Raw genomic sequence first — 15,403 nt, forward strand, 5'->3', positions numbered from 1 at the left:
ACTTCTAAATTACGTGTACACACCCGTGATTAACCCCAGTCACATTCTCAGACAGAGTGCTTTCCAAGTGTTAATTCCGGGTACCCTTTTTTTTATTAAACTGAAACCTTTTTTAGTTTTATGTGCTTAGTTTTCTGTATAGTAGTAAATGATTCACTCCACATAATTTTTCATCTTAAAGTTTCCCAAAGTGTGTTCATAGAGAAAGCTTTTCACTAAATAAAAAGCTGCCATCAAAATAATCAATGCCAAAAATGTGAAGTACTTATAGCTGTTTGCAGGTGAAAGTCATAAAAAGACAGCAGTATTATTTCACTTTGAATAGGTTTGTAAATTTGTAATAGTTTGTTTCTTTGTATGTATCGTTTCAAAGTAGTTTTTCAAGTTGTGTAGACATTTACAAAGCCAGTTTGACTTGGAGTCGAGTGAGTCAGTAGTCGCTATGTCCCTTTCCAACTAATGTTGCATTATTCATTGTATTAACGTTGTTACTAAAGATGTTCACCATTTTCTTAATTTTGTGTGTTACCATTTACAGTTGATGGTAGTTCTTCAAACCATACAATTTTAAGGGACCTCATAAGCTACTTAACTTATGTGTTGAATTGAAGTAAAGGCTCTTTCTGAGCAAGTGCAGCAACCAGCACAATCATTTATTCTACACCAAAACATTTTTAAAAAAATAATAACAGTACTCCCTATTTGTATAGAGGAGATTCATGTGCAAATTTCTTAAGCCCCCAGTAATCAGCGCTGTTCCAAAATCATTATCTTATTTGTGATAAATTAATTAAAAGAGTAGTAGTTCATGCCATTGCTCGTCAGACTATGTTAGTAGGTTCATATGCCCTTCTGCATGTATTCATTACGCTGCATAGTAATTTTTGCCAATAGCAAGTGTTATTGTGAGATAGTGAGTACTGCTGCATTTGTTAGCCACTCTGTGTTCTGCGTATGGGTTAGCTCTTGTGTTGTTCCCTAGGGCAAGTTGCAGTATGATATTGACAGTAACTGTGTTAGAAGAGATTGGTATCAAGTACGGTTAGTTTTCTTAGGTGAAGTTTATTTCCGCTTTGCCATAAAACTTGACACCGTATTGCCTAATTAGGCTAATTATATGTATACACGTTCACAGTTTACCTTAGAATTAGTAAAACGTCAGTTCAAAACCCTTTAGCTTTGCAGATTCTACTGTTTTACTTACGTCTCCATTTCGAAATTTTAGTCTGGTTCCTTGTCATTAGGTACCCTTCAAATGGTTCAAATGGTTCTAAGCACTATGGAACTTAACTTCTGAGATCATCAGTCCCCGAGAACTTAGAACTATCCGGCCGGAGTGGCCGTGCGGTTCTAGGCGCTACAATCTGGAACCGAGCGACCGCTACGGTCGCAGATTCGAATCCTGCCTCGGGCATAGATGTGTGTGACGTCCTTAGGTTAGTTTGGTTTAATTAGTTCTAAGTTCTTGGCGACGACCTCAGACGTTAAGTCGCATAGTGCTCAGAGCCATTTGAACCATTTTGAACTTAGAACTACTTAAACCTAATTAATCTAAGGACATCACGCAGGTCCATGCCCGAGGCAGGATTCGAACCTGCGACCGAAGCGGTCGCGCGGTTCCAGACTGTAGCGCCTAGAACCGCTCGGCCACCACGGCCGGCAGGTACCCTTCACAGAAGGTTACTTGATCAGCAATTACCAATTTGGTAAGGGCCGTCTGGTCGTGTATAAAGTACACAAGTGGCATGACACAATCAGTACCTTTACGCTAGTCAGGATTGGTAATACACTACTGGCCATTAAAATTGCTGATGTGTTGGCAAATGTGCCAACACCTTGTAGATAGAGGAGGCCGAAATGCACGCTATCTAACGCAGACGGGCGTGAATTCTGGAACAGGATAAGTAGTGAATTCTAATAAGAAAAGTATGCAGCTCCTCGAATACTTAACTTTTATCTATCCTTGTTGGTTTACAACGTTCTTGATGAGACATTTCATACGATAACTATCAAACTATGTAAGGCTAATGGCGCCTTGCTAGGTCGTAGCCATGGACTTAGCTGAAGGCTATTCTAACTGTCTCTCGGCAAATGAGAGAAAGGCTTCGTCAGTATAGTCGCTAGCAAAGTCGTCGTACAACTGGGGCGAGTGCTAGTCCGTATCTCGAGACCTGCCTTGTGGTGGCGCTCGGTCTGCGATCACACAGTGGGGACACGCGGGTCCTGCATGTACTAAATGGACCGCGGCCGATTTAAGCTACCACCTAGCAAGTGTGGTGTCTGGCGGTGACACCACAATTGCTACACCAAGAAGAAATGCAGATGATAAACGGGTATTCATTGGACAAATATATTATACTAGAACTGACATGTGATTACATTTTCACGCACTTCGGGTTCATAGATCCTGAGAAATCAGTACCCAGAACAACCGCCTCTGGCCGTAATAACGGCCTCGATACGCCTGGGCATTGAGTCAAACAGAGCTTGGATGACGTGTACAGGTACAGCTGCCCATGCAGCTTCAACACGATACCACAGTTCATCAAGAGTAGTGACTGGTGTATTGTGACGAGCCAGTTGTTCGGCCACCATTGACCAGACGTTTTCAGTTGGTGAGAGATCTGGAGAATGCGCTGGCCAGGGCAGCAGTCGAACATTTTCTGTATCCAGAAAGGCCCGTACAGGACCTGCAACATGCGGTCGTGCATTATCCTGCTGAAATGTAGGTTCCCGCAGGGACCGAATGAAGGGTAGAGCCACGGGTCGTAACATATCTGAAATGTAACGTCCACTGTTCAAAGTGTCGTCAATGCGAACAAGAGGTGACCGAGACGTGTAACCAATGGCACCCCGTACCATCACGCCGGGTGATACGCTAGTACGAATACACGCTTCCAATGTGCGTTCACCGCGATATCGCCAAATACGGATGCGACCATCGTGATGCAGTAAACAGAACCTGGATTCATCTGAAAAAATGACGTTTTGCCATTCGTGCACCCAGGTTCGTCGTTGAGTACACCATCGCAGGCGCTCCTGTCTGTGATGCAGCGTCAAGGGTAACCACAGCCATGGTCTCCGAGCTGATAGTCCATGCTGCTGCAAACGTCGTCGAACCGATCGTGCAGATGGTTGTTGTCTTGCAAACGTCCCCATCTGTTGCCTCAGGGATCGAGACGTGGCTGCACGATCCGTTACAGCCATGCGGACAAGATGCCTGTCATCTCGACTGCTAGTGATACGAGGCCGTTGGGATCCATCACGGCATTCCGTATTACCCTCCTCGACCTACCGATTCCATATTCTGCTGACAGCCATTGGATCTCGACCAACGCGAGCAGCAATATCGCGATACGATAAACCGCAATGGCGGTAGGCTACAATCCGACGTTTATCAAAGTCGGAAACGTGATGGCACGCATTTCTCCTCCTTGGTGTAGCAATTTTAAAGGCCAGTAGTGTATTATCGATGACAGTACCACGAAAGTGGAGTTAAAGAAGCACAGGTTTCCGAAATACCATCACTAAAAAATACGAAGTAAATATTTTAATATCAGAATGAAGAACAGCTACCAACATATGTAACTTAGAAGTGGATATCCTCGGTGTAGCGAAGCAGCTTAAATCACTTAATAAAGGCAGGTCTTTCGGCACAGCCAGCATAGCAATTAAGTCAGAGGAGCGCTACCGACAGGGGACCTCACATTCAGTGCATATTTCTAGATTTCCAAAACAGTTTTGACACAGTTCCTCACAGGACGCTTCTAATCAGATCACCTAGCTGTGGAGTATGGTAGTTGCGCGACTGAATTCGTGATTTCCTGTCAAAAATGTCCCAGTTTGTAATACATCTACATCTATATCGACACTCTGCAAATCATACTTAAGTGCCTGGCAGAGAGTTCATCGAACCACCATCACAATAATTCTCAGTTATTCCACTCTCGAACAGCCCGCGGAAAAAACGAATACCTATATCTTTCCATGCAAGATCTAATTTCCCTTATTTTATTATGATGATCGTCTCTCCCTGCGAAGGTCGGTGGCAACAAAATATTTTTGCACTCAGAGGAAAAAGCTGGAGATAGAAATTTCGTGAGAAGATACCATGGCAACGAGTAGCACCTTTGTTTTAATGGGGTCCACCCTAAATCATGTGTCATGGCCATGACATTCTCTCCCCTATTCTCGATAATACAAAACATGGTGCTCTTCTTTGAACTTTCTCGATATACTCCGTTAGTCCCACCTGGTAAGGATCCCACACTGCGCAGCAGTATTCTAAAAGAGAAAGGACAAGTGTAGTGCAGGCAGTCTCTTTAGCAGATCTGTGGCATCTTCTAAGTGTTCTGAAAAGACAATGCAGTCATTGGTTCACTTTGTCGACAGTATTTTCTGTCTTCTTTCCAATTTAAGTTATTCGTAATTGTAATTCCTAGGTATTTAGCAGAATTTACGGCATTTGTATGTGATTGATTTATCGTGTAACCGAAGTTAAACGGATTACTTTTATCACTCATGTGTATGGCCTCACACTTTCCATTATTTAGGGTCAATTGCCTATTTTCGCACTATACAGATATCTTATCTAAATCGCTCTGCAATTCGTTTTGATCTCCTGATGACTCTACTAGACGATAGACGGCAGCATCATCTGCAAGCAACCTAAGACGGCTGCTCAGATTCTCCTAAATCGTTTATGTAGATAAGGAACAGCAGAAGGCCTATAGTGCTACCTTGGGGAACACCAGAAATCACTTTTTTTACCCGATGACTTTCCGTCAATTACTTCGGACTGTGATCTCTCTGACAGGAAATCACGAATCCGGTCGCATACCTGACACCATATTACATAAACGTGAAACGTCCCCTTTGAACAATTATACACGACTGTGCTTAAACTGACACACAATGTTTTTAGCGCAACGCAATCTGACTTTCAAAATTCCCTACTAAAGAATGGCCCTGACTAACATTAAACTATACCTTTCACAAATCACTTGCCTCACAAAAATCTTCGCTGCTCAAGCTACTGCAATACAGCGAGCGCCACTACTGCCAGCTAAATAAAAGATTCAAACTATGGAAGGCACTAACTACTGATAGGGATAGTTAGCAAATAAAAGATATTAATAGAGAACAAACAATGTATTTACCTTGATATCATCATATATAAATATAGCAGTTCATGACAAATTACAAAACTCCGCCATCTCTCTCCCCACATCCACCACTGCTGGCGGCTCACCTCCAACTGCGCAACGCTACGCGCTGTTCACATCCAGCTGCCGCTGCCCAACACTACAATGGCAGACAACAATGCAAACTAGCCACAGACTGCACACAGCACAGCCAGTGATTTTCATATTGAGCGCTACGTAACGTTGCCAATAAGAAAACATAAACAGCCTACTTACATAGAGAAAACATAAACAGCCTACTTACAAACGTGTAATTTGATTACAAGCCGCTTGAGAGGTACGTTGTCAAAAGCCTCCTGGGAATCTATAAATACGGATCAACTTGAAATCCCTTGTCTATAGAACTCAACACTTGGTGTGAGTAAAGAGCTAGTTGTCTTGTGTTTTCAAAATCCGTGTTAACAATGTGCCAGTAGACCGTTCTCTTCAATTAATTCATAATGTTCGAACACAATATATATTCCAGAATCGTGCTGCATGTTGACGTTTATGATATGGGCCTGTAATTTAGTGGATTACTGCTATTGCCTTTCCTAAATATTGGTGTGACCTGTGCGGCTTTCCAGTATGGATGAAGTACAGAGCTATTGCATCAGCATACTCTGAAAGGAACCTAATTGGTATATAATCTGGACCGGAAGGTTTGCCTTTATTAAGTTATTTATGTTGCTTCACTACTCTGAGGATATCTGCTTCTAAGCTACTGATGTTGGCAGATACTCTTGATTCGAATTCTGCAAAATCTACTTCGTCTTCTTTGGTGAAGGAATTTTGGAAGACAGTGTTTAATAACTCTGTTTTAGTAGCACTGTCGTTATATTTTTTTCCATTGCTATCGCGCAGAGAAGGCATTGTGTCTTGTCCCTTGTATACTTTACATACGGCCAGAGTCTCTTCGAATTTTCTGCCAGGTTTCGAGACGAAGTTTCATTGTAGAAACTATTGTAAGCATCTCGCATTGAAGTCCGCGCTAAATATCGAGCTTGCGTGAAAGATCACCAATCTTGGTGATTTTGCGTTCATTTAAATTTGACATGCTTTTTTGTTTGTTTCTGCAACAGTGTTCTTACTTGTTATCTGTACCATGACGGATCAACTCCGTCATCTGTTAATTTATTCGGTATAAATCTCTCAATTGCTGTCGACACTATTTCTCTGAATTCAAACCACATCTGGTCTACATTGACATTGGTAATTTTGAGGGTGTGGAGATTGCCCCTCAGGAAGGCGCCAAGGTAATTTTTATCCGCTTTGTACAATAGATATATTTTTAGTTTATTTTTGGAGAGTTTGAGAGTAGCGGTATTTAGTCTCGTTACGACACTGTGTGTTCACTAATTCCTATATCCGTTTTGATGCTCGTTATTAGCTCAGGATGAAGCAATAAGTGCTGTCGAAAAGGGACCACAGATCGATTCCATATTCCTAGATTTCCAGAAGGCTTTTGATACCGTTCCTCACAAGCGACTATTAATCAAATTGCATGCATATGAAGTATCGTCTCAGTTGTGTGGCTGGATACGTGATTTCCTCTCAGAGAGGTCACAGTTCGTAGTGATATAAGGTAAATCACAGAGTAGAACGGAAGTGATATCTGGCGTTCTGCAAGTTAGTGTCATAGGCCCTCTGCTGTTCCTGATTTGCATAAATGCTCTAGGTGATAATCTGAGCACCCCCTTAAATTGTTTGCAGATAACGCTGCAATTTACCGTCTAGTAAAATCATCAGACGACAAATACAATTAAAAAACCCACTAAGGAGACAGCCTACATTACACTCGTCCGTCCTCTGTTCGAATATTGCTGCACGGGGTGGAATCCTTACCGGGTAGGATTGACGGAGGACATCGAAAAATTGCAAAGAAGGACAGCCCGTTACGTGTTATCGCGCAATAGGGGTGAGTGTGTCTCTGATATAAGCGAGTTGGGATGGCAGTCACTTAAACAAAGGCGGTTTTCTTTGCGGCGAGATCTATTTACAAGATTTCAATCACCAACTTTCTCTTTCGAATGCGAAAATATTTTGTTGACACCTACGTAGGGAGAAATGATCATCATAATAAAATAAGAGAAATCAGAGCTCGAGCGGAAATATTTAGGTGTTCCTTTTTCCCACGCGCCATTCGAGAGTGGAATGGTAGAGAAGTAGTATGAAAATGGTTCGATGAACCTGCTGCCAGGCGCTTAAGTGTGAATTGCAGAGTAACTATGTAGATGTTGATGTAGATTATTTGTTGCTAAGGAGCCAAGTGTGTTTTCTCAACTATTTACTATTTGAGAGGGCTCATGAACTAATGGTTCGAAATAATTGTAAGAGAATAAGTTTAGTACAATTTTGGATGCTGTTTGATGCGTACCTCCGGATTTAAACATGTATTTTGGCCAACATATCAATGGTAAATTGACGTCACCGCCAATTGTATGAGTCGGGTAGGTGTTTGAAATAAGATACATACTTTATTTCAATATTTCAGCAATTGAATCATCTGAGTTAGGATTTCGGTAAAAGGATCCAATTATTATTTTTTTCCGGTTGCCAAGAATGGCTTATAACTCACAGGAACTATCTACTTAAATTTCGTTACAAGATAAGCTACTACTAATATCAGCAAGGACGCCATCGCCAACTGTGTTTAGTCTACCTTTCCGAACACCGTTAGATCCAACGCAAAAATTTCGGCTGAACTTGTCTCCAGATTTGAGCATCAGTGCTTTCTACCAACGCTTGGAGCTCTAGTACTTTGCCAACACAACTATGACAATTTACAACTGTTATACCGGTGGTTCCTAGATCTACGTTCTTACTGAGTTCTACTTGCTCCGTTTGAGATTGAAGCCCTTGTTGAGTTTCGCGAGACCCTCTAACCTAACAAACCGCCTAGTCCACACCACACAGCTCTCGCTAGCCGCCTCCTGCGTATAATGGACTCATGACCTCTTTAGCGGTACTCGAAACCCCACCACCCTATGTCGCAAGTCGCGGAATCTGCAGCCTACGCGGTCGCAGAACTGTCTGAGCCTCTGATTCAGACCGTCCATTCGGCTCTGTACCAGAGGTCCGCATTCGGTCCTGTCCATCTCGGAAGCAAGACTGGCAGCCTTTATCACTTCTGGATAGCCGCTCAAAACCAGAGAGTATCTCTTCCGATCCAAAGCGACACACGTCATTGGTACCAAAGTCAGCCACCACCTGCAGATGGCTGCAGCTTGTGCATTTCCTGGCATCTAGGAGGATTCGTTCCACGTCTGGAATGACTCCACCCGGCATGCACATTGGCTTTCTTCTTCTTCCCCTCCTCGGCAGAGACGTCCCTAAGGGGCCCCATAATGCACATAAAATTGGACCTCCCAACTACGAAAAATCGCACCCTCTGTGACCGCCCGGATGTTGCATTCTGAGAAGTTTACTCTCAAACAAGACAAGCGACTGCATCTGGCTGGGGGACAGAAGCAGCCACAGTAAGTGACGGAAAATCATCGGGTAAAACAGAAGCAATATTTGGCGTTCTCAAATGACGTGTTATAGGCCTTTCCTGTTCCTAATCCACATAAACGATTTACGAGACAATCTCAGCAGCACTCAAATTGTTTGCAGATGATTCTGTCGTTTAGGGTCGAGTAAAGTCATGAGAAGATGAAAACCAATTGCAAAATGATTTAGACTAGATATCTGCATGGTGCGAAAAGTGCCAACTGACCCTAAACACCAAAAAGTGTTATAAAGAAGCATCGTAATAAAATAAGAGAAATCATTGCTCTCGCGAAACGCTTTAAGTATTTGTTTTTCCCCTGTGCAGTTTTGAGAGTGGAACAGTAGAAGAATAGTATTAAACTGATTCGATAAACCCTCTGCCGAGCTCTTAAGTATGAACCATTTGGGTGTAGACGTAGGTTTAGATGTAGATGTTTCATATAAGCAGCTGGTCGGATTGTAAGCCGTTTCACTGATTTTAGCGGTGCAGTTATACATTCTAGAGCTTTCTGAATATATTGACACACAATTTCGAATATCCCTTCTTCTTTTCCAGAACTGTAAATAGATTTTGATATAAATGAATCCTGTCATTGAGCATATTTTTTGTAATTATTGTTGGCTGGTCTGGATGACTACCCTGCCGCGCTGTCTTTGGTGGCTGGGTGGTAGATACAACCAGTGGATGTGACACTAGCAGCCATGGAAATAGGTGTCCACCAAGACAAAGCCCCGTTTTGCTGTATAAGCCTTATATAACTGAGGTGCGGCAGGTTAATTACAGGATGCCCACTAACTGCTCTTTCGTCTCAGCAGCCATCCACCACATCGACACGTAGCACACCCAGAGGTTGAGGAGTTTCTTCTAGAAATCTGTACTATCTTCGCGATACAGGTGGTTAAGCCAAGGTTTCCGTCCTCTGTGACACGCAACGTTCCACTGTCGCGTCTCAGAGTGCTCGCTGAAGCCTGCCCAGAATGTACGGTTATAAAGGACTGGCAGCGCTCGCCAGTCCACTGCTAAACTCCAGATTTTCCAAACCCGCAACCAGCAACGTAACCGAGCTTCCTAATTTGATCATTTGGCGTGATTCACAATACACGTATGACTTGTCGAATACCATAGACGCAATGAGCAACCTCCATTTCCCCTACGAACATGTGCAAGAACCGATAATCATATTATTAGATGGCATTTTACCACTTACATTACACAAGCCCTTACGTAACGGAGGAAATATCACCCCACTGGACTATGTACAGGAACTGATGATATTCCACACTGTCTGAGGAGGTAGGTCCCAGCTTGATAAAGGGATATTGCGGCATTAAGGGAAACTGCTCTTTTAGTTGATATTTTCTGATATTTTAGTTGAGTTCGTTAGCGTCGATAATGAAAAAAGGCTACACCGCAATTTCAGTTATTTTTTACGAAGGGAAGCTTAAGCACAAATATACGCTTTGCTTGCAGCGTGACACTGCTATGACAGTTTTTCATCTTCCACGAGTTTTTGAAATACGTTTGAGCATTCGTGGCGGCTTCCATAAACATCTGACGACAATGACGACGACGACGACAACGACGACGATAGTGAAGAATTAAACAGTTTAACCAGGATATCGGAATTGCTAATGAAGAAAGACACGGACTGGGTCACTTGATATATTTTATTCAGTTTAACTGAATCTTTGCCACGTCCACTAGCTGAGCTTCGCTGTACGGACCTGAGGAAGACCTGCAACGAAGGCCGAAACCGTTTAGCATGATACACCACACCAAATGACGAAGACTGTGTCTTTATTCATATGCATTTCAGTAGGTGTGTGGAACACAGCAGAAAGCATGGCTGCAGATAGTGTCGAGGCCTAACTACTCAAGACTGAGCACGTCTGCTTCATATCCCTTCACTAGCTGACTGTTATAATAATGCGACTCGGCATTATAGTTTCAGAATAGAAAGAATCTTATTCACTATAGAAATTATCATTGAACAAAATATGCTTACCTATGCCATATGATTAAACCATTGTCGTCCAGAGACGGTATTATGTGCTCTGGATTCATCTGAAACGAAGGGATTTGGTCACAACTCGCAGTCACAGTTACTCTTAAATAATACGAAATTAGATATTTCATCCGTGCAGTAGGAGATACAGATTATACCAAAAAAAATTTAAATTAGTCATTCCTGAACATATATTATTCGTAACATTATAAAATTTACTCATTCTCAGAGCTCTGAGCTACCAGTGGTTTGTTCGTGTGAGTAATCTCTGCAATGCATGGAAAAATTACTCGGAGACAGAATATATACGCTCACATTTTAACAGACATAAAGACAAATGTAAATATCAAGACACATGATGGTTATGTCAATTTGGAATGACATAACCAACTTAAGTAGCAATATATGGCAAATCATTTCTCGCCTGGATAGAGTTTTGTCCCGCTTACTAGTTCCTGAATTCTGTAGAGTTGTTCTAACATTCAGAATCAAACTGTTGCTTGTAATAAGGCAAGGTGGAATTATCCGCGTCGTTCTTGTACCACTCTTGAACCCAATATTATAGTTTTCTTTTCTTATCTTTTTTTCCAATAGTAGTACACGTGCAATAGTTACACGAAGTAATTTCCTATTCAAGCGACATTTCATTTTTCACTGTGTGATTAGTCTACTGCTGATGACCATAACATATTTAATTCATCTGGAAATATTTTATTTAAATAAATATTCATAATTTAAAATAACTAGGGACCATGTGCACTTCAAAATTCATTGATGCTAGAGTTATTTTATTTAAGCCCTTATTCCGCACTTTGCATCATAGGTTATACTTTTTCCAAAACTTTGTTTCAGAAATTCTTTATGTTGAAAATTTCCGTGTTCCAGAATATTCCAATCTTAATGTGAAATTCTTTCCAAAATCTAGTGCCAAAGTTTTGTAGCACCAAATTTTGTGTTTCCAAGAATGTATACTTTCACCAAGATAACATATTAGTTCGTTAATTATTCAGATTAAGAGAGTACATTTTTAGACACTTTTTGGCGAACTTTGGCGATCCCTGTGCACATTAAAATTTCTCACCCGCAAAATAGTACCGATAATTTTTGCTGTTCGTTAGTCAAAAAGCTCTTGGTTAAACAAACTTGCACTGAGGTTACAAAACTCAAGGATACCTCCTGATTTCATGTCGGAACTCCTTTTGTCCGGCATAGTGCAGCAGCTCGAAGTGGCGTGGACACAACAAGTCGTTGGAAGCTCTGCAGAGCTGCCTCTATAACCGTCCATAATTGCGAAATTGTTGCCGGTGCAGCATGTCGCGCTTGAAGTGGCCTCTCCGTTGTGTCCCATAAATGTCCGATGCGATCCATGTCGGGCGATCTGGATTGCGAAATCATTCCCTCGAATTGTCCACAATCTTCTTCAGACCAATTGTGAACATCTGTGGCCCGATGATATGGAGCATTGTCATCCATAAAATCACATCGTTGTTTTGGAACACGGCATCCATGAATGACTGCGAATGGCCTCCAAGTAGCTGAACCTCCAGACGTGTAACGTTGCAGAGTGATATGAAATGGAACGAGCATGTGAGGATTTTGGTAGGAAAGGCGAGTGGTCGATTTCTGTTTCCTGGAGAATTATAGGGAAGTGTGATTCATCTGTAAAGTAGACAGATATAGGTCTCTAGTGCGACCTATTCTTGAGTACTGCTCGAGTGTTTAGGATCAGTACCAGATCGGCTTAAAGATAGACACTGAAGCAATTCAGAGGCTGGCTGCTACTTTTGTTACTAGTTACGGAGATGCTTCAGGAACTCAAAAGGGAATCTCTGGAGGGAAGGCGACGTTCTTTTCGGGGAACACCACTGAGAAAATTTAGAGAACCGGCATTTAAGCTCACTGCAGAGCAGATCTGTCGCCTCCAGCATACACCATGCCTAAGGACCACTGAGAAAGATAGGCGAAATTAGGGCTCATACGGAGGCATACAGGCAGTCGTTCTTCCCTCGCTCTATCTGGGGGAGGAAATGACTAAAAGTGGTACGGGATAGCCTCCACTACTAGCCGTAAAGTGGAGTGAGGAGTATCTATGTATGTGTACACGCTGGCCCAGTCCGTTCCACGTAAACACAGCCCATACTACCATGGAGCCACTACCAGCTTGCACTGTGCCCTGTTGACGAATATCCGGCCAGAGTGGCCGAGCGGTTCTAGGCGCTACAGTCTGGGACCGCGCGAACACTACGGTCACAGGTTCGAATCCTGCCTCGGGCATTGATGTGTGTAATGCCCTTAGGTTAGCTAGGTTTAAGTAGTTCTAAGGGACTGATGACCTCAGAAGTTAAGTCTCATAGTGCTCAGAGCCATTTGAACCATTTTCTGTTGACATCTTGGATCCATAACATCGTGGGGTCTGCGCTACACTCGAACCTTAGCTTCAGCTCTTATCAACTTAAAACGGGACTCATCTGACCAGGCCACGGTTTTCCAGTCATCTAGGGTCCAATCGATATGGTCACTAGCCCAGGAGAGGCACTGCAGGCGATGTAGGCAGACACTTGCATCGGTCGTCTGCTACCATGGACCATTAACGCCAAATTTCGCCGCACTGTCCTAACGGATACATTCTTCGTACAGTACGTTCAAATTCGCCTCTGCGGCGATTTCATGTAGTGTTGCTTGTCTGTTAACACTGACAACTCTATGCAAACACCACTGTTGTCAGCCGTTAAGTAAAGGCCGTCGGCCACTGCGTTGTAAGTAAGTAAATGGAAGTAGTGACTGAAATTTAGTATTCGCGGCACATTCTTGACACCGTAGACCTCGGAATACTGAATTCCCTAACAATTTGCGAAATGAATGTCCCATGCGTCTAGCTCTGACCACAATTCTGCGTTCAGAGTCTGTTAATTCCTGTCGTGCTGTCTCAATCACTTCGTAAACCTTTTTACATGAATCACCCAAGTGCAAACGACAGCTCCGCCAATGCACTGTCCTTTTATAGCTCGTATACGCGATACTACCGACGGTTGTACATGTGCATGTCGCTATCAAATGGCTCTGAGCACTATGGGACTTAACTTCTGAGGTCATCAGTCCCCTAGAACTTAGAACTACTTAAACCCAACTAACCTAAGGACATCACACACATCCATGCCCGGGGCAGGATTCGAACCTGCGACCGTAGCGGTCGCGCGGATCCGGGCTGTAGCGCCTAGAACCACTCGGCCACCCCGGCCGGCCATGTCGCTATCCCATGTCTTGTCACCTCAGTATACGGGGTGATCAAAAAGTCAGTATAAATTTGAAACCTTAATAAACCACGGAATAATGTAGATAGAGAGGTAAAAACGAGGTTCACAAAATGTCCGACAGATGTCTTGCGAGCGTCGTTTGGTGATGATCGTGTACTCAGCCGCCACTTTCGTCATGCTTGGCCTCCCAGGTTCCCAGACCTCAGTCCGTGCGATTATTGACTTTGGGGTTACCTGAAGTCGCAAGTGTATCGTGATCGACCGACATCTCTAGGGATGCTGAAAGACAACATCCGACGCCAATGCCTCACCATAACTCCGAACATGCTTTATAGTGCTGTGAATAACATTATGATGTTGGACATATTGAGCATTTCCTGTAAAGAACATCATCTTTGCTTTGTCTTACTTTGTTATGCTAATTATTGATATTCTGATAAGATGAAGCGCCATCTGTCGGACACATTTTATGAACTTTTGTATTTTTTTGGTTCTAATAAAACCCCATGTCATTCCAAGCATGTGTGTCAATTTGTACCTCTCTATCTACATTATTCCGTGATTTATTCAGTTTTCAAATTTAAACTGACTTTTTCATCACCCGGTTCTTCTGTACCTATTGTACCTTTGACCCTTTTAATTTTTATGTTTCTTACGTTAATATTCAAAATGTAATGACTTCGTATTTCACTAATTATTAATTTCTGTAATAATACGCGCGTCTATAAATTGGCGTCGCGCAGAAAGTGTATATCAGTTCATGTACACTGGTCAAAAGATGAATGTCTGGTGACGTCCGTGTTTAAAATGCATTGCTACTATATGTCAGTTTGGTACATTTCAGAGTGAGTATCCAACGTGTACACTTATTCTGTTGATGTTGCTGTGCCACCTCTGAAAGGACTCAACATTTTTCGAGTTTGTGTAACTTCACATAAAAGTTTTCCGTGTATCGTACCGCGTCATAATGAAAGAAACTACAGTGAAGAAACCGATGTGCTTTAGCCGTGAAGAGGCGCTTATACTTTGTCATTGCCGCTCTCTGAGCATGACGTTACGTCATAGCTTTAAAAGGTGGTAGTTACATTGGTCATTTGAGGCGGAAGGAGCAGGAACTTAGGTTGCTATTGTGGAGGGAATGGAATAAGTTATCTGTTGCTTTTTGCATTGTTTGCTGTGACTGGTGCTCATTGGCGAATGAGGCGAGGCCCCGTGTATTCCTTCTGTTGGCCGCAAGAGGAAGTCACTCGCCGGTAGCGCTAGCGTCACGTGGTGTTGGTGCGGCCTTGTGGATGCCTAGGGTTGGCAGCCAGGATGGGGCAAGCCTGTATCCGTCCTCTCTTTTCATGCTGTTGGATACAAGCTCGCTCCATCCTGGCTGCCAGCCTTCAGTGTCCTAGAGACCGCACAAACAACACGTGACGCGAGGGCTACCGGCGAGTAACTGCCTCCTGCGTCCAGCAGAAGG

At 42.9% G+C, this 15,403-nt stretch overlaps 1 protein-coding gene across 1 annotated transcript in view; it reads right to left on the reverse strand.

Moving 5' to 3' along the window:
- The window catches only part of LOC124805144 (glutathione S-transferase D7-like), a 94,560-nt gene that overhangs the window by 31,173 nt on the left and 47,984 nt on the right, over positions 1 to 15,403 (reverse strand). The window contains exon 3 of the mRNA XM_047265611.1: positions 10,682 to 10,740. Within this exon, the coding sequence (XP_047121567.1) occupies positions 10,682 to 10,740 (59 nt within the window). The remainder of the gene's footprint in view (positions 1 to 10,681; positions 10,741 to 15,403) is intronic.

The sequence above is a fragment of the Schistocerca piceifrons genome, chromosome 7 (genome assembly GCF_021461385.2).
Source record: "Schistocerca piceifrons isolate TAMUIC-IGC-003096 chromosome 7, iqSchPice1.1, whole genome shotgun sequence".
In the NCBI taxonomy this organism is placed as follows: Eukaryota; Metazoa; Arthropoda; class Insecta; order Orthoptera; family Acrididae; genus Schistocerca; species Schistocerca piceifrons.